Source organism: Helicoverpa zea, chromosome 4 (assembly GCF_022581195.2).
Source record: "Helicoverpa zea isolate HzStark_Cry1AcR chromosome 4, ilHelZeax1.1, whole genome shotgun sequence".
Lineage (NCBI taxonomy): Eukaryota > Metazoa > Arthropoda > Insecta > Lepidoptera > Noctuidae > Helicoverpa > Helicoverpa zea.
This window is the reverse complement of record NC_061455.1, coordinates 6,640,591-6,665,062: the sequence shown is the minus strand read 5'-3', so window position 1 is coordinate 6,665,062 and position 24,472 is coordinate 6,640,591. Positions and strand designations below refer to the sequence as shown.

At 37.3% G+C, this 24,472-nt stretch overlaps 1 protein-coding gene across 1 annotated transcript; it reads left to right on the top strand.

The window, feature by feature from the left end:
* Window positions 1-1,745: 1,745 nt before the first annotated feature.
* Window positions 1,746-24,454, top strand: LOC124630053 (protein dissatisfaction). Its single transcript, XM_047163766.1, is given in 10 exon segments — window positions 1,746-1,755; window positions 6,087-6,167; window positions 7,438-7,599; window positions 21,414-21,571; window positions 21,787-21,963; window positions 22,140-22,250; window positions 23,346-23,585; window positions 23,814-23,902; window positions 23,999-24,106; window positions 24,256-24,454. Coding segments are annotated over 10 exon segments (1,335 nt in total).
* Window positions 24,455-24,472: the final 18 nt, after the last annotated feature.

The window sequence follows — 24,472 nt, the reverse complement described above, 5'->3', positions numbered from 1 at the left end:
AGCTATTAATTTGGAAAGCAACCGCATAAAATATTAAAAATAAAAACAGCACAGCACAAACGCTGGTTGCATATCCCTAGATTATGCGCACTTGAGTGCGAAGTGCGAACGGCCAGCGCTCGCGTGCGGCCGCGGGTCGCCGGTCGCCGGCGGTCGGTCGCGGATTACGCCGACGGGCGCGTTGAAACAACATGCTCCACAATACTCCACGGTACTCCATAATACTCTATATAATCGCTGGGATTCAACTACAAAATATAGGGTGGAAACCTGTGCAATTGTTTTTGCTAATAAGTGTACTTGGGTTGGATGGTGATTGTGCCATTGTTTTTTAAAGGGATGGTTTGAGAACTGATTTTTTTTGCAGATTTTTCCTTAATCTGACCTAATGAGCTTCAAAAAACTTCTGAAAATGATTTGCATTTTGATCTCTTTTTCAGCTGCAAAACCTTCCAAAATATACTCATTTTAAAATTACCTGCAAGCGTAATATACCTAATACACAGTTTTTATCAACGAATAGAGTAGGCAAACTCAAAAATTAAGAAAAATAATAGAAAAAGACGTAAATCCTGATCCATCCAAGTCATAAGTAAGTACGTGCAACCTGTGGGAAACAAAAAACAATCACTACGAAACTTCAAGGTGTGAGCACAAACATTCCCCGTGCGATCAAATAAAAGATCGTAAGCGCGTGTATCTTAGATGTTAGCACGTTCATTAGACCAGCATCCTTGTCGTATTCAAGTGTTCACGTGGCGACTTCGCTTCGTAACTCGAAAGCTACGGCCCGCCCTCCGGTCGCGAGCCGCGCGCTCATTGGCCGATGCCGCCGCCCAGCCAATTAAGCTGCCTCGCTCACCCCGTGATCTAACTTGACATTTTAATGTTTACTGTACTGATAGTTCGTAAAAGAAAATTGTTTGCGTTGCTTTTGTTTCATAATCGGTGGTTGTTTTTAGTTATTGTGTCTATTCTAGTAGTAGAATCGATGATAGAGGACCCAAAATGTGAAAGGAGCATTACAAAGATAAGTAACTGTAAAATGTACGATATTTGTTAATAATACATGGTTAACAAAGCATTTTTTAACATAAATTAATTAATTCTGAAATGTATTAAAAAAAAATCTATTTTGTCTCGGCGTCAAAATTACTTTAAAAATGAGTAGAATTCATGTATTTCTACAAGTTAAGCCATAGCACAAAAAATCGCTTTACTTGATAACGTAATGCATCCATTATGGTCGTATGTAATTCAGTCAGATACGTAGCGACCGCTGCCCTGACAATGTAGCCTGTGGACCGGGACACAAGATGGGATCAGGGCTGTCTCGCTCGCACGCGCGCACCCTGCATGCTGTCGTCCCACTCAGGGGGTGGGACTGGATGTAATCAGGGGATGACGTGACTCGCGATCTCCGCAGCGGCTTCAAAGATCACAATTATCAGAGCAGTCTGCCGAAAGCCGCGACCCGGTGGTGAAGTCACCCTTATAAGTCATTAAAAGTTTCGTACATATGTACTCAACTGACACCCATGCATTCATGTGAAAGAAAACTGTTCTAATTTAAGTGCTTTGCGAGATTTTATTTTTAAAATAATAAAAACAAGTTTTAAGTGGAAAATAGCAAATATGTATTTAGACAAAATAGTGGTGTTGATTTGAATTAAGTCTGAGAGACAACTGTCGAGCTGTCTGCCTTCTGGGAGCGACAACGGGCGCCAGCCGTGGCAGTCCGTAGAATGGGAACAGGTCAGCTGATTTGTTTTGTTTTTTTTTTGTTCATCTGTTGTTTGCCATATCTATGAGTTTATATTTAGCTTTTTTTAGAGCAGCCCAACACTAGCTAGTTATATAAATTAACGATTCTGAAAGTGGCGTTAATTTGCAAGATAATTTGAATACAAATATTTTTTAGTTTAGTTCATCTCTTAACAGTTCTTTGTACACGTTACCTAAAAGTGATCCACACGAAGGAATATACTATTGCCACCTTCCTGAAAAAATAGCAACTTATTTTCAGTACCCAGATTTTATTTTAAAAGTTAATTTTATTTTCAGTTATTTCACATTGAGTCTGTCATATTTTCCTTCTATTAATTTTTTTCGTTTTACAAAACTTACACAGACCATCACATTATTAGGCTTTAAATTCAGGTCAAATGCAAACGTCGGTCACAATGAATATGAAAGATACACATGTTTTAAACATAATATACCTACCCTATTTAATACCCCATCTAACTTCTCATTTACCAAGACCAAAAGTCCTAAGGTTAGTTCAGAAAACAACTATAGCTCTGAAAAGCATGTTGAGATTTAAATGTGTAAACAAGCATCTGTGATTAATTTGGCACTTTGACCTACTTAAAAGATAATAAAAAGCTTATTAAAGCTGCATAGCAAAAAACAGTGCAGACTCAAATAACTTTTGGCCATTGGTGATAGCTGATAATATTGTACGTGCTCATAAAAAGATTTCTACTTAATTAAATAAATTCAAATTACTAAATACTATTAAATGGTGATGACAGATAGGCAGTAGCACCATGTAATACACCGGTCCTCCATTGACATTCGGTTAGACTGGAAGCTGACCACAACGTGGGAAAAGACGAGGTTGATAATAATCAGAAAGATAGGTGACAATTTGAAGATCACAGACGAATCTGTATTATTTTTGTTAATTTAAAATTGCTATACCTACAGTGTATGTGAGAATGTGATAAAAAGACTGAAGTGAATCTTTCCTTATCAGATTCTTGGGTCTTTCAGAATGGAGTCTTTCCATCGATACCTTATGCAAGTAAAGTGCGATTTAATTTTCTAATGTCCATTTTAACTTAGTAACTTGTTATTTCCGAGCCGGAGTTTTAAAAAAGATTCTTCTTCAGATTGATTAGAACCAGTTTAGATAAAGTAACAATTTTACCTTTTTAACCGTTATGATGAAAGTTTAATAAGAAAAATAATATATAGCTATTAAAATAACGAAAAAATATTACACAAAACCAAACCGCTTTACAATCCATGGCACAAGACCGTTTCAAACGTCTGTCAGTAATAAGCTTAACACTGTACAATACACTATGTAGATACATCGTGTGTTCAGTCCATTGTTCGTACATAGCACACAAATAAGATCTTAGGAGATCAGTGAATCGGGTGAAACAAACCTTACAAATGTAACTTAGGGACAAACCCGAAACTTGGACCGCGCGCCCCTACCCCGATTCATGTACAAAGGGTGCATGTAACTTAATCTAATCACTTAACGCCTAACTTATTACCGTTGTTTGAGTTTAATTAAGTATTTTAAGCAACACTTGTTTGATCAACACTTTGTTGTAAGAGATTTATTACAAATTGAATTATTTTCTCGAAACGTTTCTTTGTTAGCTTCATCATGCAGATATATAACTTCTGATCTGGCAAAAAGCATGGGCCCTAAATAGTTATTGGCGGACGTAATAGGTAAGTAAGAAATATTAATAAAAAAAAACTTTTTTGGATATCTTTGATAACAGGTTAAACTCCTTAACGAAATAATATATAGGTAGACGACATTGCATTAATTAAATTCAGATGTTGTCATTAAAATTAAATCAGTGTGAGGTTTTTGCCGACGGGCGGTTGCTACAATAAATACGGTAGATCATTGTTTTAAAACAATACTGGATTCTCATAAGATGATCCTATAATTAATGATAAGTTCAAAGGTTCAAGACAAGTATTCGTAAAATTCTCTGGTACCTATCCACCTGTAGCGATATAGGTAGGTTATGTTAATCATCCTATGTAACATCTTCTAAATAGGTAAACAGAAAACCATAATTCACAAATATAATCTATCTATATCCGCGTAAACATCACGAGGGCAACGATTAAGTAAGTATATTCATTTGATCGGCATTAGCAAGTGTGGCGTTTCACACGACTATCGTAATTTGTCGCGCGTTATTTAGAGTTCAGTGCGCGGAACCACACGCATCAGTAGCCACACACGAATAGATAGGTGAATGTGCAGCTTTTCATCTACTTGTGTACTGTATGATGGCTAATCTGTGCATAAAGAGAATTTTCAGTTGAATCGCATTTTGTTTTCCTGACTAAATACATATGAATTTATTTGGTTAGAGTTCAAGGCAGAGCTTTGGTGATCACTTATGATCATGGTCCTTTGTTCTCTTTCCTTTGTAATGAGTAAATAATAAGTATTTTATTTGTTTATCAAACGTAATACTTACTTACTTATTTTTTGTGAAAAGTTCAGACTGTACTACTAATGTAGGTTAGCAGTAGCCTCGTTGGAAAACTAATCTTACAATAACTCTTTCTACGTGCCACAAGAACTATGAAACAAATAATTTTATATCTAACAATAGGAATTCTAATGGATTTGGTAGATTGAGGTGACTTTTGCTGCATTTTTATGTGACATTTAAGTATTTTCGCACATCTGTAGCTATAGGTACTATAATTCTTCATAGCTTTGCCAAACTAAATCCATCATTTACTTTCTTTGTAAAGCTTCTCAAAGTGTTCTAAAAAAGGGGGATAATTACGACACTTCACGGCTTTCTTTAGAGGCTCGAAAGACGAACAGTAAAGTCGTCTAAGTCCGTTTTAACGAAAAAATAAAAGATCCTTCCTTGAAAAGGATTCGCAGCATTAAAATGGAGGCTTCTGTTACACCGAATTTTCTTTGAAGATGTCTTTACCACTTTTTTACGAAATTGATAGAAGAATGTAAAATTAACGAAATGTTTTTATTTTAAATTTTATTTTTGCGGCTTTCACTTTTAAAATGCTAATGAGAATAATAATAAAGATTTGTGATATATGCGTAAGTAAGATATGTGCGTAAGAATGTTGCTTCTTAATGGGGTGGATGATAGAGCTATTTATGACCACTATTATTGTTGCTGCGAATCCGGGCTACCCTTACAATGCATTTAAAGAAGTGGTTCAGTTTTCACAGTCACATTAAATACATACATATAGGAGAGTTGCCTATATTGTACCAGTTAACGAACTTCATAAGCTATCACAAAAACTACTTAATTTTAAAGGAATATATTACTATAAATAAAAAGGTTGTTCTATTAGCAATAATTTTGTATTGAAAGAAAATGAGGAATTTAAAAAATAAATATTAAAATTAACGTTTTTAAAAAAGTCTCAAAAAGTACAATTTAGGAAACCGGTTTCCTTAATTGTACCATAGGTTTTCTAAATTGTATTTCATATTCTAAATGAGATTAAAGTGATTCTTATTAACTAAAAGCACAAACATGTTTATGAAAAATATTATTCAAATACTTACCGTTGCTACAAGAAATCCTTAGGTAAACACCCATAAAATAATACTAGAACGCAGCAAAACATATTTTTGTTTACTACAATTTACTCTGTTGTGTTATCGAATCCAAAATGGCAGCGTTTGCATCATTTTTGTAGTACTGCTTTTTAGTGTTACCAATTTAAAACTAAACATTACAGTTTAGTAGATTTTGAGGTGGTACAATTTACGAGCCGGTCCAATTTATGCAACTCGACCCTATCGTCGAAAATAGTTTCTTCATCCGGTGTGACGGTAGGCTTTGTAAGCGAAGGGATAAGGAAAAGGGGCGAAGGGGAAGGCTTCTGTAAACGGAACAAAAACACCAACGTTATTAGCGAGATTGGTGTAATCTGACTAATCTATTTTGGGAAAGGGGAGCTCTGAGGTGCTGAGAAGTATCAGTTAATAAATAAACAGAGCATTCCAGAATAACTTAAAAGAAAAGGATACATAGTATGTGCAAAAATAGCGTGAATAAACTATCAAATCTACTAAATATCATTCTAGTGACACTGGCAAATCGGTATTTCTCAATTTTTCTACACACATGACCCTACTTAGGGTCATATCGCAGACCACATATCAAAGCTTTTAAAACTTAAAAAAAATCACCTTTCCGTGTTCAGCATCCACCAATCTGAAAGGCCTTTTTGTACAGGCTTTGTGATTACTAAATTTTCATAGCAATTAATACAAAGTTAAGAACTGCTATAATAAATAGTGAATTTTCTTTTTGCAGGCGATCGACTCCTCGACATCCCCTGCAATGTGTGCGGGGACAGGAGTTCAGGCAAACATTATGGCATCTACAGTTGCGACGGTAAGTTGAAAGATTCTTGACTTGGTGGACTGAGATCTTGTCTTGGTGGTCATGTAGGTATTAACAATACATATTCATATGTATTTTGTTTATGCAAAATAATTCATTTTATAAAACACGCAATCGTTTTTGAAGTTTCGCTATTATTTTGTAATATGTAATTTAATAAAGCTTTGAATTTACAGTTTTTACAATAATAAAATTATACAGATACATAGAACAATAACATTATAAAGATTATTAAAAAAACAAAACTACATCTTACTACTTCATCCCGAAAAAAAATAATGACTTCGCGCTCAAACCTAAGAATATCATTTTTTCAATGAAGCTGGATAAGAAATCATTACGAACATCATTAATCCTTTGCAATAACTAGATTAGTGTTTTAACCACAGTGTATCGCTTTGTTCAAAAATATGTAGGATCTCCTTTTGTCTATTTAAAAAAAAAATGCTGGTGCATTCTAAAAAAATGCCTTTTGCGTTTTATTTTTAATTAATTTCTTTTTTGTCAGATATAATGGCGGTAAACTCTTTTTTACCATATAAATCAGCCAGTAATATACAATTTTTCGAGTCCAACCTTTTTACTTCCAAACTTTATTTTGAAAATGGAATGCCTACATGACACTTATGGTTCCCGCCATTTTCAGAAGTATGTGATACTTTTTTACTCAGCTTGTTTGTAACTGAGATAGTGTGCATAGAAAACTATTGTGTTTTTTACAATTTTATGAAAAAGTAAAATAGAACTTGACCTCGTTACAATCGTTTAACATAGTAAGTGCACAATTATTTTAAACGTCGCTCGGGACAATCGTAAGTAGGTAATTACGCAATCAAACACAAAAATAAACCCCGATGGGTATACCCTACCTACTCATCTATCTCCAATTTTTTATCCATTTCTAATTATAATTGTAAAGCCGAAGGGCAGGTTTCTTCAGCATTGGTCAGATTTGAAAAAACCTTGAGTTTTAGGCAAATTAATACTTAGGTAAAAAAAATTGCTGTAGCTTTCCGGGATAACTTAAGTACCTAAGTAACTTCTAACTTAACCAGTTTTATAAAAAAATCGAATTTGATTTTATTACTAAAACATAACGTACTTTTTCTAAAATATTCAATTGAAACGTAAATTATGCTGTACTCAAGCCATCTTTTCAAATGGTTACCGCTCGCGGTCAAAACTTGACCATTTACACAGGGTATTACCTCATATAATTAACCATATATACCAAAGTAATGAATTAATAATATTTGTACAGGTTGTTCGGGGTTCTTCAAGCGGTCTATCCATCGGAACCGGGTGTACACCTGCAAGGCCGGCGGGGAGATGAAGGGCCGCTGTCCGGTCGACAAGACGCATAGGAATCAGTGCCGCGCCTGCCGTCTCGCCAAGTGCTTCCAGGCTAATATGAATAAAGATGGTAAGTTTATATGCTTCTTTGGAGAACTCCTATTATGCTAACAACTCTTTGAGTAGCACTTGAAAACGCCGCCGGTCGACACTAATCCACAAGAACCACGGTCCAGTTTACTGAAAAAAAATTGCATGGTGTCGTCGCCTTGCGATGATTCCCTGTCACAGTAGAAATTCCTAGAACGAAAAACATGTGGCCTGGTTTCATCATAAGTAGGTAGATAATATAGAAGACCTAAAAGTCACAAACGCTTTATATCACGGTAGGAATATAAACAGCAGAGGTCGTAAATTAAGTTGAACACGTACCTATTCACCTCTTTTTATATACGTAGGCAGATTTTATCAGGTGTAAATTCCGATTCCTTGACGAGGAAATTCTGTTACAGGGAAATTCTATTTCCATTTTCGTCATCCAGGAAAAACCTGGTATGAATGGTTTTATATAATATGTGTGCTTACTTGCAACTTAAATAACATTATTTTGCGTATTGTGAATGAGGAAAGATATTTACAAAGTTATTGTCTCGTATTTCCAACTCACTAAAACATAGCCCATGTAAACACGAACACACACGCAAATTGAAAACACACACGCAGTAACAACGGTTATCCTGACAATAGCCGGTCTTATTTGCTATCGCAGTATACATGTGCTATCATTTGGCACATAACGTCCATCAAGCTCGCAGCAGGTTGTTTTGTGTTCTGTCCATTCGCTCAAATATTGAGTGAAATATAGCGTTTGCCGGCGGCCAGTTCAATTTCCACCGTAGTTTCCGATCCGATCTGTCATTACGTCATCTCGATGTACCCAATATTGTGTTGGGTGTTGCGATGTCAGCCTTTGTCCTCTTTATTTATAGCTATTGTGAACATCGGACATTGTTGTTATATTGTAAGCACACTGTGCTACGACACAGGTGCAATTGATAAATCCTAAAACTATTGTAGATTGATAGAATTAATAATTTAAAACTGGCACATAATTTCGTTGACCGTTTCAACAATTAAGTAGCTCTTTCATGACGTTGGTATCCGAATATCTAAATTACAGTGGGTTGAAAATTTTACACAGTTCAAAACAATTAGTATCATTGCTAAAAAACATTACCTATATACTTATTAAATAATGATTTAGAGCTGTCACAAATACGAGTGCGTTTTCCGACGGCCTATGACTGAGTTTCCATTTCATTTTCCAATCTCATGCGAGTATATCTCACACGGGTATAATATATGACTCGATCTAAATCTAAATTCTCTCTAAGTAAAATCTTGTGAATAATTGAATATTCATAGAGTCCCGTGTCGCCCGCAAGTCGGGCTCCTCTCACCATGTGACGGAGCCTTTTAGTATGTGCTCTATACATGTACAGATATATACGTCTTATCTCGTGTAGGGTTGTCCGGGCACTGGCCTGTTTACTAGGAAATAACACAATGACACTGAAGGAATGGGTTTCTGGAAAGTAAGCTTTGTCGGAGGCTTGGTCCGAGGATAATATCGTGACAATGCAAGGGTATGGTCAGTTTGTTGAGTTGCATTTAATACATAGCTCGAGATTGTAATATAAGCCTGAATATCAAATTGCCTTTGTTCAGTAACTAGCTATAGCTAACATGACAAAAATCTTTCACTTATTACTATTAGCGATCATAAAAAGAAAAATTGCACCCACATGTACCATATTCGGCCATAAAAATTAAAAAAAATAAACTCAGATCACCTAATCTCAGTTTAATTTTTTAAATTTTTTTATAAGAAATATTGGCATGAGCACCCAAATTGCCTACATAACATTAGGTACCTACATGGTAGTACGACTATTTTATCAGCTACATAGAGTAGTAGCCCTGTGGTAAGTAGCAGCGGCAGTGCGGTGATAGCGCAGGTGCTCCGTCGCTAATTTATTCACGAGCATCACTTTGTGCCGCCGCGGCCCGGATTACCTTTATATGTTTACTCGCTCGCGTAATTATACGCCCTCACGAAACTTACCCGCCGCGCGAGTTCCATTCCACCCGAAGCTGTAGCTAAATACATTCCTGATGCTGTATAACTTAGTAAATAGGTATTAATATAGTTCGTGTTTCAAACTACACTAATGGTAGGTTAACTGAGATTTTTTTTTTGTAATGCCTTTTTATTGTAATTTTCAATACTCGCTTTTCCTCGCAGATCGATCTGCCTACGTCCCGAGGCAATTTTTTCATGCTATTTTCATTTTTAATCGATTCAGTAGTTTAAGCGTGGAGACCGCACCGGCACATAGAGTTTCTGCCGTATTTAAATATACTTAGGCAGAATATTGCAAATTTTTACTAATCTATTGAATAGTAGACCTAACCTTAATAGGTACCTACCTACGATGTATTCACTTATGAAGTATTAATTGGAAAATACATGGTTTCTTACTTCCACTTGCATATCGTTGCAAGAATTTTTATACTTAGGTAAGAGTTTTCACAAATGTAAATGTTCGACTTGAAACCGTAAGCAATCGCAGACAGAGGCATTATCAATTCATTCGTCGTGAGTTCGACTGCGTCGCTTCCCGGCCGCAACCGCAGAATAACGAATTAATTCCATTAATCAGTCAGGAGCAGCCTGCCTGCGTGGCTTTCAGTTCACAGCTCATACAATTTGTTCAACACTTACTTTGTTTTAATTATGTAGAGAAAATAGTTCATCTGATCCGTGTTTCCTTTTGAAAACTGGCACTGACACACTCTTATGCTAGAGTTAAAAGAGGTAATTCTTTTTTTTTTATTATATAATAGACTATTTAAAATTGTGTTTTACTATGAAGATGCATAGTGGAACATTCACTTGATTCGATCCTTACATAGGTTCAACTTAGTTCTAGAGAGCATTTATGATTTTACACGAAAGTAGAATTTCGATTCATTAAAATGCGGCAAATTCCATCAAAATTTCGGTAGCACGTTGGAAGTAAATCATTAAGTTTGCCAAGTCCACCAGCCAGGGAGCCAATCAGCTAACTTCAATAACGTCGGTAAACAGACCGAATCGATGTTAGCCAATGCGTCAACACACCCGGCTACCTTTGTGTCCCTAGCTACAAGTATGTATGTATAGACGTACGCAAATCCGACGTGATATGGGTGCCCATTGTATTTCTGTTTAAATATTGTTAAACAGTTGAAACATCATAAAGCAAAGTACCACCTTTGCAATAGCCTTGTGAAAAACACATTTTTTGGACTCGTGTGAAATGAATACATAGTTAATTACCATTTATTTGTTCTACATATTCATATTCTTAATGAAGTAGATAAACCGTAATTTACTTAGTTAACACAAAATCTACGCTACGCAATAGACTGAATGTAAAAACCCTGTAAAAAGTAGGTTTCCATATTTTTAAACGAAAATGTTTCGCTTGGGCTCATAAATAAAATTCTAGAAGCGGATTCTCTTTCAAGTGATCAAATAAACATAATCCCCAATTTAACTTTCTGAAATTAATTTCAAATCGATCAGGGGCGAGCAAGCCAGGCGTTCGCTTCTTCAAGTTACGAATACTTATTAATTTTGAAAAAGTTAAAGGGTTGTTATCTAAAAGCTTTTTTTGAATCGCCTTTCTCGAAGTTAATCAGATGGCATCAGTTGGAAAGTTCATATTACCTACTAGGTTTTAATAGCCAATTTGTACCACTTTTGTTTTTCAAGAAATTAATGAAATGTACCTAGTGTACCCACATGTTAGTAAGCAAGTAGGTATGGTACGTTTCTATGTACCTACAGGTCGACTTTGGAGGAATAGAAAAATATATGATAAAAAACATTTCGATAGTGAAATTGCAATTTTAAACCTGTGTAAAATAAAATAAACCGGCCAAGTGCGAGTCGGACTCGCGCACCGAGGGTTCCGTACAAATCCTGGTTAGATAAAAAGTGAGTCTCGCGCCAACCGTTCAGTTTAGAACAATCATAGTTATGGTAATTTCGTGAGAGTCAAAATAGCTAATATTTTTTATTTTATAATATAACTAAAATAGTAGGCCAGTACCTTGTAAAAGTTATTTTATTAAAGTTATTTATATACAACATTTTATAGTCATCATTCAGAAATCTGATTGAAAATAACTAATTATGTCTTAAAGGTCATTGGGCATATCTGACCCGCTTTGTAAAAAGTGGCGGACATGAATCAAAGTAGTTTTAAATCGTGGAGAATGGTATGACGTTTCTTTGAATGTCCAGGATCGTTTGAAAAATATAATAGACAAGCAGTTTCAGAGGATTTTACAGGTTGCAATGCTAGTTTTTATTGTTAAAGACTTTTCATAAAGAAAGGATCTGGAAACCCTGAGTAATCGAGGGCAACTCTTGAATATTGTAGTCACGCATCGAGTCAAAACCAGACATGTGAGTGTATTTTTGAGGGTACTTGTAAACAGTGAAGGTTTGGAGCTGATTTGATTATGGAGACTACAGAGAGTCGAGGGAACTCCTGAACGGTATGTTGCAACTACCACGTGTTTGGGCTTATTTTATTCGTATTGGCGAAGACTTTCCACATAGATAGGTTTAACTGCCATTGTGGGATCGATAGCAAAGATCAGATATAGTTATGGGAACTCCTTTACAATTTATAACGTAACCTTGTGTTGGAGCTTATTTTATTTTAGGTGATGAGAATTCACTACTAATGGGATCTATTATTTTTTTAAACATGCATAGAGTTCTCTCGACTTTCTCACGTCTCCATCATCAGGTAAGCTCTAAACTTTCACTGTTTGATAGTATCACCAGACATACATCTGAGAATCAAGTTTTAATCCTATGCATGCCTACAATTTTTTATAGTTGCCCTCGATTTCTCAGGATTTCCATCATCAGATCCTGACCTGATGACAATGGAAATAAACGGCGAGTATACTCTTTCACTACAAAGAAATGATTTCTCAAATCCGTCAAATTTGGTCGTTTAAATTCCCCATTGAAATGAGGAAAATATTTGATGTTTACACCTGATTTTCTCTAGATTCTCACGGTTCACATAGATGCGACTAATGCCATAGTAAATCAGAGCCTTTATCATTATACTGTGCTATATTTCGTTCGTATCCGCCGTGGGTATGGTTTTCATACTAAGGTGCCCAATGACCTTTGAATGATTTAAAATTTTTCATAGTTTAGTGGCAATTATATTTAAGAAGTGTTTGATATGAATTTCAACTTTAATATCTCTACGCGTTCATGTAAAAAAGGGTAGTTAGTAAGTTTATAATTATTAAAAAAATATTTTATGTCGTGTAAGCAAAAATAATATTTTAATATTTTATGTAACTTCAAATTAATCATTTTCGCAATTTTTCCTTTATCTGTACTATATAACGCTGCTTCGTGGCGAATTTCAAGATTCTGAGTTCACGGGAAGTACCTTGTAGGTTTTGATTCCCTAGCGTGTGACAGAAATTCGTCTAAGGTGTCGGTATAACTGCTGTATCTTTTGATCGCGTTAACTTAGAAGTTTGTTTTTTTCACTGCCTAAAGGGACAATAGACTTAGGTATTTGGTATAAATTTCAATTTGATACCTTTATTCGTTCGTGAGAAATAAGGTAGTAAGTTTCATTTTATTAAAATATATTTTTTTTATATTATATAACTAAAAAAATGAGATTTTCGTAATTTTTCCTATATTTGCATTATATGACAATACTTCATGCCAAATTTCAAGACTCTGAGTTTACGGGAAGTACCCTGTAGGTTTTGATTCCTTTGCGAGTGTCGAGAATTTGTTGAAAATATCGACATAATCGGTTGTATCTTTTGATTGGCTTGGCTTAGAAGCTTGATATTTTCACAGCTTAAAGGGACAACAGACCTGAGCATTTCATGTGAATTTCATCTTGATACGTCCACGCGTTCTTGAGATAAAGGGTCTTGACAGACAGACAGACAGACAGACAGACAGACAGACAGACAGACAGACAGACAGACGGACAACAAAGTGATCCTATAAGGGTTCCGTTTTTTCCTTTTGAGGTACGGAACCCTAAAAATACTTAGGTACTCATAAAAAATGTAATCAATAATTTTATATCAATTACCATAAAAGCTTGTTATAAAACCTGAGTGTCGCGAAGACGCGTCGCCTTCGGCGTCGGCTGCTACAAGGGGCAAACTTTTCAATTACTGCCATGTCGTGTTACCCCGCAGCGGGTTAAATTAATTCTCTCCACTTCACAAAAAGATTCACCTTACCCCAAACCACCCCTGTGAACCGACATCGGCCATCCTAACGTTTTTCGATTTTTCCCTGGATATATTTCAGAACCCGACCCGTAACATGCTGACGTTTCGCAATATTTATTTTTAATTTAACGGTTTGCGCGCTAGATTTTGATTCTACAACGAGCTTACCTTTTTGAAGTCCTTTTGTGTTAAAAAGAGAATTCAAATGGCTCGTAACGAATTGAAACGTACCTTTCTACTTGTATTTTCTACGAATGTTAAACAAGGGGCAGTTTGTAAAACATTAAGAAAATTATGGATTCAATTAATTTTACAAAATCGTAGCCGTTCTGAAATATTTAATTAGTCTTCTGAAAATACAATTTTCTGAATATTGAGTACCTACCATTTAAATGTGTTTGCTAACACTGTTAACTCCTCACCATTGATCAGGTAATAATCAAACTTTATTGCACACTTAATATTCCACTCCAAATGAATATTTATTGTTGGATAAAACCGTATGTTGCGTGTGGGGGCATCGGGAGCGTATCAAATGGAGTAGATCGGTGCTTTTTGAGCAGTGTGAAGGATCAGTAACACGTGTTCACGCTCGCTCAGTGCATCGAGAAGCGTGACCACACCCGAGGGGGACCTGAACAAAGGGACGCCAATTGTACTATAATAGCTACTTCACTTGTGTTTGCGGATATTTATTACCTTTAATTGCATTACAATAATAGTAATCTTTAAAATCGTCTTCAAGATTTTGCCAATTTTGGTTTGTGACAAAATAATAATTGTACGAGTAACTTGAACGTCACTTATGTGGTTAAAAGTGTTTTAAACACCTCTTTATGTCTTGATAGTTACACAACTTAAAGCAAGATAAAATCAATAAATAGTTATGTATTTAGTACACATTAACGTTTAAAGTAATATCCATGAATTATACAAACACATTTGCATATGTGTTCTTCCAGGTAGCTATTGATACGCAACTGAACAAAGGTCGGGTAGCAGAGCTCAGTAGGCTGCGATCCGATTATGTGATTTATTCACTGCTTCCGTGTTTGTCTGGTGTCCTCCCGACCACTAAAATATTGCCTATATTTTGACAGATCAAGTGATTCAACCCTCGCCCCCGGGGTGAATCTCGCCCGTCTAATTTCATTTTAATGTTGTGCGTGAACAAATTATTGCACTGTCATAGTGAATAAAACTAAAATGTTTAATGGGATAATCTGTTGCATCTGGTTTAGGGGTTATTTTTTGTTCACGTTTACGTGATTCTTAATTAATTTTCGCGTTGTACTGTGGGTGGGTTAATTGCATTAAACACGAATGGATTAGTCGAGGTTTATTGATGATTGTTTTTGTAGTTAAATTAAGTTTGGTTTATCCCAAATGAATAGATATTATTGTGATTGTAATTTACTCACCTATCACATATTAATATGTAGAAAATCTAGCTGCGTAATTGTAAAAATTGTATCTGAATATTAACGTTACTTGGATACGATCGCGTTTTCAAGTGAACTTTCATAAAGTGGTAGGTATAAAATGGAAAAACTTTTAGTTCATCTGTAAACTTTATGCTGTACAAAACAAAGTTATTTATAGTGGTGAAATAAAGCGATGCGCTGCACTCCCAACTTGTTCAGTTCTGAAACAGGCTCGACGTTCAAAAACCGCAGCGGTAACTTTGCGTCAACTTTATGAACAAATACTATTTCATTGTTCTCTGCGCCTTTTATTCAAACCTAGATGGTATATATTTACTAGATACATTAACAGTCAGTGCTTATAAATAGATACAAGTAACCAATTATTTATTATCAGCTTCTATTTTGTTGTTGTTTTTTATTATAAGTAAGTACTTACAATGTAAAACCTCATGTTGGTCCAGCTTTTATTTATTTAATTAGTTTTAAAACAAGAATAGAAAGTTGAAATTATTTTTTATGCTCCTATTCTCGTTCGTTCCCGGTAATCCTATTTCTCCTTCAAAAACATATTGACAGGAGTCACGAAAGAAATAAAAGTAAAACTAGGTGCGTTAGTAGGAGCAAAACCCGTTGTCATCTCGACATTGTTGGACATCTATTATATGAGATGTTTGTCCGGGACCCGGGCGCACCCCACAGGGTGGAAGGTGAATAAAAACCTGGATATTTCTCATATTTATGTCGCTGCACTCGAAAATATTCCCTGAGGTCGGTACTCGAAGCTAGCTGGCTTTAACCTGATAAGCTCCCTGAGGCGCTTGTGGTAAGGAACAATTTCGCGCGCAGGTGTGTCGGAGCGTGGGACAGCGCCCACCTGGCGCGCCCCCTCTGCCTCTTCGCTGCCCTCCGCCCTCTCTGGCTCGTTAATGATGATGTGCTCAGCCAGCAGACTATTTCACTTCTGAATACATCTTTCTCACTTTTGATACTCTGTCCCTGTCGGGCCGCTCGCCGCGCTCGCCCCATCCTCTTCGTTCGCCGTTCGCCTGGTCGCATCCACCTAGTCAATTCGGCAAACGCGTATCTACTTTGTGTCGGAAATGTAATGGAACAAATGCGGCTGGAATTAACGTCGGAACGAATGTCGGGACACGGGGTCGTTCTCTCGTAGGATATTTTCCACGCGATGATTTTGATGCGCAGCTATGAAGCGATAATAATGTTTGTGGAACATAAATGCTTAAATAACTAAGAAGATATTAACTACATAATTTAAGGCTAAGTTTATTCATACTTGACGTCGTTCTAATCCGCTTAGGAATAGTTTCTAAACATTAAAGACTTTTAGCTGTGTCTACCAGACAGATTTCAAATTGTTCAGTTCCTACTTGCTTAGCTAGTTTTTCTCAATTGATTATATAATATTCATCAGAAGAAGGTTTACATGATTTCAAAACAAAACGAGTCTAAAAATAAAGTATAAAACGAGAATAAATTGGTCATGCCCCATTTTCCTCAATAAATCTATTTTGAAAAGCCCATGATGCAAAAAACAGGTTGTTTAACATCTTGATCCTCGTTGGTATTATCTGCAGAGCGGGGCTTGCCTCTTGGCGGCAAGTCGGCAGCTTCTGTCCAGTCATGCTGTTTGAATGAATCACTCGGCAAACCCTGCTCGCAATGCGAACACTTGACATCAACATCTTATTAGATATGGTGGTGAGGATTTAATTTCGTAATTTTAATAATGTCATAGAAGAATGACTGCCTTCTGGCCGGATCTTGAGTTGATGATAGGTATAACTTCCAAAGTATTGGTAAACGTTATCAGTAGTACACTATAAATCCTAGACAGAATATTAGCTTATAGGTAATACCCCCTAAAGTTTTACATTAGGTAGAACCTCAGTTGGTCCGAGGTTACACGTAGTTAATGACTTAGTTAACACACTTGTTAGTTAAGTAAGTGCGTCTTGGTTATGCCTGTTCAGTCAATAAACCTTTTGACCGCTCACCAATTCGGCTTCGTGAAGCTTTCATGAGGCAGGCGGGCGGCCGGGATTATTGGGTCATTAATCACGCCCCACACCACGCCGCCTCCTCAGGGTACGTGTCTGCTCGACCAGAGAAGTGCTCACACCTATCGATAGATGAATCTCTACTATTTGTTAAATAAAGGTTTTGGCTGTTGTTCCTTTAATTAAGTGTCAAAGCTAGCCAATTAGGTACTGTTGTGTTTTCAGTGAATAGGTTATCAGAGAGGCTTTCCTATTTTCAATGATTTAATAAATATTTCGGTACCTACACGCAAGGTAATGTGATATCAAATTGAAATAATAAAAAAAACGACTACAAAGAAATAACTGCAATAGCTATCGATAAGAAGAATAGCCCATACTTATCGAGTAACAGATACAGGGCGATCCTCTTTACGCGGAACCACTTGGTGATGCAGTACATCACTATGATATCGACCGCAGAACTCCATTTACACGGGCAGTAACGTCGTACAGTAAGTACATTATAGGTAACCTACCCTCTACCCCTCGCCTCCCAACTACATATATTGGTATGGGTTGGCGCTCGCAACAAATGCTTTTACCTTACGGCTGCACGGATAAACTGCACTGGTACCTAATGTATGTACTTTAGCTACATGTAGGTACTGTGACACAATGTTAGATAGGTACTCATCGTGTTTTAAAACGGTAACTATACAGGGTTACTGGTAAGTAGACCACATCCTTTCATGAGGTGATAGTATAGGTCAATACGGACAAATTTGACCATGGGATACACTGGGCAAAAGTTAACCCGTTTCAAGATAATCGAATTTCAAGATCTTTTCTTAACAAGTCGTCTAGGTACCTACACGTATAAATTTTTATTATTTGTTAAAAGTCTCGTTTTTGCGGATTTGTGTGTGTTTTGTGCCTTTTGGATAGCTGGATAAATGTAGATGATTTTTAAGTATTCTGCACAAAAAAATGAAGAGTAATATTTTTGAGAAAATAGCTACTAAAAAAGTAATTGCTGTTCGGTATAATTTCCTCAGTGATTTGTACAGTTTAATGGTTTGTTATTATGAAGTGATTCATCTTCTATCCATAACCTCCACAAAAATCCACAAAAACGAGACTTTTGACTAATAATACAAATGTATACGTGTACCTAGACGACTGATCTTGAAATTCGATTATCTTGAAACGGGTTAACTTTTGCCCAGTGTATGCCATGGTCAAATTTCTCCGTATTGACCTATACTATCACCTCATGAAAGGATGCGGTCTACTTACAAGTAACCCTGTATAATGACAAAAAATGTGGCCTGCAATGAGCTACATAAAATTGAGCAGGTCTAATAGTCCGTCCACATTGAAAAATCAACAATTCGATCACTGTTAGCATATTCAGCTATTAAACAAAATGCAAAATTTAAATGTAGTGAAAGTAATTGACGGCCAACAGCTATTGCCCGCGGGTAATAAATAACAAATACTTTTTGTATGAACTACCTTTTTGAAAAACATGTTTTGTTTGCTTTCAATTCGGTGAACGAGGGGCTTGTCGCTGATACATGTTTGAAGTTAAATCTCCCTTTTAAACGCTGCCAATGTGATTCACTGTACGCCTTTTATGCGAGATTATTCGTGAAAGACTTAACTTCTTTTTGAGCTTTATATCTTTAACTTAAATGATATTTACATTTTAGATATAGAAATCGTATGTGGACATATATGTATTTATTTAATAAATTTTCTTTTAAATATTATAGATCATTACTTACATGGAGGATTTAAACACTCAAACAGATTGTTTTAGGTGTTATTCAACCATACATGAGGTTTTGTAAAGTTTTGTAGTTGTGTTATATTGAAATAATATTCATCTATCTGAGGAGCAATTAACCTACTGCAAAGGTTAGTAAATAATGTCATACAAAAAATCATAGAACAAAAATCCCCCGAAATTCAGAGGTTAGAAAGTTGTAGAAAATTGACTACGGCTACTACGGATATGGCTACGACTGGCTACGACAGCTACGCACGAACGCTACGACATTTTAATGCGTAGTCTTTTTTATCTATTCCAAAAAATAATTAGTTAACCATAAACCTATTCTATCCTAAAGTCATCAGATAATGAAAAACTTGTTACACATTTGGCCTTTATTTAATTAAAATCTCGCTTATCCGCGTCACACTGGAAACTGAGCCCCTTGCTTAACCGACCCTAAATATCTGCGATTACTAATTTTAAGTCTTATCGCAAAGTCATAAAGTTTATTTTGTGTTGTTGGGGGATAGTGGGGGATGGCGATGACGTCGAGAAAAAAAGCACGTGTTGTATTTGGGATTACATGCGCCCCATAAACAAAAGGTTAACATTGCATCAGTTGCTCTGACACTGCAATACACGCGATGTGTTTTATGGATGTGGATACTATATTTATGGCAACTCGGAAATATTTTGTTCCCTTTTATGTAGCTTTTCACGCGACGATAGTAAACTTACGTGTAAATGCCTGTTAAAGAATTAACACTGTATTCTCGACTTCTTTATACACTTAATTATGGTGGCCATTCAGCATATCGTGTAGAAAACCTCGAATACTTTATATGAAGCCGTATTAAAATTAAACTATTATAATCATGATTTAAAACGTAGCGTAGCATACTTGGTAGTATATTCATGAACCTATCTATATCAATATAGCCCCTTACATTACTATTTACCCTACATTCTTAAAGTAATGCGCTAATGCTGTAATAAGCCATTCTTTAGAGGCATCATTTAATATTTAAAGTCCCCACTTACGCCGAGGCTGTCGACTATCGGAATAGTGCGTCCGTCAGCATTTGTATCGTCAGCTAAGCCGCATAGACAGTATCACTACAAAGTTAGAAGCCGAAGGTCCATTTGTTTGCCCTCTCTTTCCTGATGCAACAGCAATGTGAATTCTAATAAATGTTCATTACAAATTGTGTCTTTGGTTGTTTGTCAACACCAAATAGTTCGGTCGAAGTAGGTAACAAATTGATAGCGGCCTATATCTGATTAGTAGATAATCGTGAAATAACTTACTAATTTTCTGTATCTACCCTGGTACATTAAACTGCATCTTTTACCATGATGTAATTTGTTTCTTGCTGTTGCTGACTAATCTTTCCACACAACAGGCGTATCTACAAATCGATTAAACATAGATATTAATTTCAAAAATAAAGGAAAGTAATCACAATGACTTATCAATTTTATTCAAGTGCAGTGGTCCTACTGTTTCTCATTTCCGTGCTAGGCAGCGGTCGCGGGAACGCAGCGTATGCGCCGACATGTGCGGGCACAATAGCCGCATTCTCATGGACTCAGCCTCGTTAAGCTGATTGCGTGACGTCATCCCTACACAGGCTCCGTGCACATTGGATGCAATTAAACAATTCGCTTACATTTTTAACTGCGTGAAGGAAATTCTCTGTAACTTTCACAGGGAGGGGTAGCTTTGGTTAGTAATTATCAGAAGTTTCATAAGTAGTTTCATTATTTACTAATTATGGATTCTGAAAAATGGTAATTTTGTATGAAAATCGTTACATTTAACAGTTTTAACTGGACGCCTTAATTCATTATTCTGTGAAGAATCTAGTCTGAGAGTGAGGATTTGACCATATTTATGTTAAACAGTTGAAACGTAGGTTGACCTACAATTCTCTTAGCACGATTAGTAGAATAGTTTAGTCAAACTACGTGTTAGAGCAGTATGAGTGCGGCCCACGGCAGGACATTATACGGAGGCAGGCGAGGCGCGGACGATCCCGGCTTAGCGAGGGATCGCCAGCGAATAAGCGGTTCATGGCTCTATAATCCCACGTGTAAAACAACTGCAAAGTTACATGTAGTCAAATACTTTTGTTCATCATCCGTTTTATCGATTTGTCCGATGTATATTTTGTGTATCTAACATTGATTTGCCTATGGTAAGTAACTGTTAGACGAGTACCTAGGTACCTATTTATGATATGATGCATTCGATGTGGGTTATTTCCTAAGCTGTCGTCATTAGAATATTGAACCCAATATCATGATGTCAATCATGTCTGTTCAAGGAACACACCAATCTCAGACTTCTAGGTACATTTGAAGACCCCTGTTCTCTTTGTCTTAGCGGTTCAGCACGAGCGGGGTCCCCGCAAGCCGAAGCTACAAGCGGGAGCGATGGGTGCACTTGGGCCACCGCCGCTCGGTCACGCACACAAGCCTCACGCCCTCAAACTGTCGCCACCTTCTCCGTACGCACCGTTGCCGCAACCTTTCAACTTTCAGGTAACCCTAACTTCGGTGTTACGCCTTTATACATAGTGTAAAGGTACCTTCCTACCTACCGTAAGGTGGGAAATGAGTGTTCTGTCAGCCAAAGACTATATCCTCTGATGTCAGTACGTCTGAAACTATGAATTTAAAGACACAAACGAACGATAATGCAAGAAGTCGGTAAAAAAACCTAGTTACTTAGATATTGTTGTTTCCGCGTGTAACAGTTCAATATCAGCGGTATGAGCGAGCCAGCCCCGCTAAGCACAGCTTCGTCAGCGGGTTCAAGCGGCGCGGGTGGCGGGGCGGGAGCGCCCAGCCCGCTGCCTCTCGTGCCCGAACCGTTTCTAGCTCCGCCACCTCCCGGCTTATTGCACATACTCATGTCTTCTGATAAGTGCCAGGTAAGATGCATCCAGGGCCCCACCCTTACACCAAGAGTCCTAAAATTAAAATCTGCAATTTTAGGAGTTACTTACCTAACTTACGGGAATACTTATAATGACCGTATGACTTTCTTAGATAAAAGAGAGATGATTAAAACCTACCTGCTCTTATATCTTACTTTTGCGTTACCTAGGAGCTGATGTGGAGCGCCAAACAACTACAGTTACAAGGCGATCCTACACTTCTGCGGCCGCCTCCAAGTGCTTTTGGAGCACCCCTTGCACCAACATGGGAGCTCCTGCAGGTAAGATACATAACTTCTTATAGGTACCTTAGTAACGAACAGGAATTAGGAAATCAAAAAATTGCGGAATGAAGTGTCTAGCCTAGCGTCAAGCGTGTGCCCTTTCCTAGACGCAGCTTTTCAGAAAATAAACACTCGTTTCTGTTTTACACTATTCAGTGACTGCTATGTACTTCTTCGTGACCAATAGGTAGGAACTTTCCTATCTACCGCATTTTTGGGTCTCTATTGCAAAAATACGTCTTGAAGGGGCTGTACACATTGACATTTGATAGGTGGCTTTTTGACTAAAGGGGCGGGCGCGTGCCGCGATTGGGCGGTCGCGGGGTGACTTATCGCCTTCAGTTGACTTACCCCGCCCATCGCCCTCTACGCGCCACGCCACTGGAATCATTGTCACTTAAGTGCCATCACTTGGTTTACTGCGCATGTTTGCTGAAACACCATTGGCATAGCCTATCCGTTTTTATATCTATTCTATACTTACCTACCTATGTTTCTTTTTTTATATACCTACTTGATAGATAGGTAGCTATAGCCTAGCCTAACCTAGTTGCCTGAAATAAAGGAACAAATAAATAAATAAATATAACACTGTCATTGAACATCCTTGGCAGTCGTTACGGGTAGTCAGAAGCCAGTAAGTCTGACACCAATCTAACCAAGGGGTATCGGGTTGCCCGGGTAACTGGGTTGAGGAGGTCAGATAGGCAGTCACTTCTTGTAAAGCACTGGTACTCAGCTGATTCCGGTTAGACTGGAAGCCAACCCCAACATAGTTTGGGAAAAGGCTCGGAGGATGATGAACACTCCATTAGAATATCTTTAAAAATATTTATTAGTTACGTATAGGAAATCGACAATTTTCCAATCGGTAAACGGATTCATTCTCCTCCAATAGGTTCCGACAACATTAGTTTTGATTTCATCGAACAAAAAAAGTATTTATTCCGCTACTAGGAAGATGATAAGCACACAGTCATATCAAGGGAACCAATTATCGAGTCAAATAGTTTTCCTAATTAGGTGGTCAATAACATTGCTGTCGTGTTCAAATACTTCCTAGCTAAATACTTATCCTATCTTCGACTATAGGAGACAAGTGCCCGCCTCCTGTTCATGGCGGTGCGTTGGGTGCGGTGCTTAGCGCCGTTCCAGGCACTCGCGGCATCAGACCAGCTGGTGCTACTGCGAGCTGCCTGGAAGGACCTGTTCCTACTGCACCTGGCACAGTGGTCCGCTCCCTGGGACTTGGCACCGTTGCTAGCAGCACCAGCCGCAAGAGCAAGGCTGCCCCCTGATCCGTTGGCTGATTTAGAGCTGAATACTTTGCAGGTTTGTTTTATACCTCATTTATGGAGGAACTCAGTCTCTAAGTGTGTAGAGTAGGTTTTTTTTTCATACCTTTCGAAAAACTGAAAAATCTGCCTATCACCTGCCTACCTTCTAGCCGTAGGTCATATGGTTAAAGGTTTGTAAATGATTGGACACTTAGCCTAAATAGTTACTGGTTACTATGTACGTATCCTACCTACCTATATTTTAAATTGAATTTTGTTTCAGGAAATTCTATGTCGATTTCGGCAAATCGCACCCGACGGCAGCGAGTGTGGGTGTATGAAAGCCATTGTTCTGTTTTCTCCTGGTTAGTTTTTCAAGTACTTATTGTAATGAATGTATTAAATAAATACCTATCTATCTACATCTATATATTTACATTATGTAAATGACTACTTTTTCATTTATGCAGATACATCAGGACTAAGTGAGACTCAACCAGTGGAGATGCTACAAGACCAAGCTCAGTGCATACTCGCTGACTACGTGCGGACCAGATACACTAGGCAACCTACAAGGTAGGTAAAATATAGGTACCTATACTGGGGCAGTAACATAAGATTTTTTTTATTATTATAAGATTACACATTTGGGAAAACTTTATACCTACACAATAGTTTTTTTAATACGGTAATAAGTATTTATCTAATTAAGTGATTTTGTGCAGATTCGGTCGCCTACTCCTCTTACTACCATCTCTTCGAGCAGTACGCGCTCGCTCCGTCGAGTTACTTCTATTCCGAGACACCGTGGGCGACGTATCCGTGGCAACACTACTTCACGACATGTACCGCATGCAGCCAGCGCCCACGCCCGCCTTCCATCCACCCGCGCCACCCACCAGTGAACACTGCTCCTCGCCATAAACTACCAATTTGTATAAA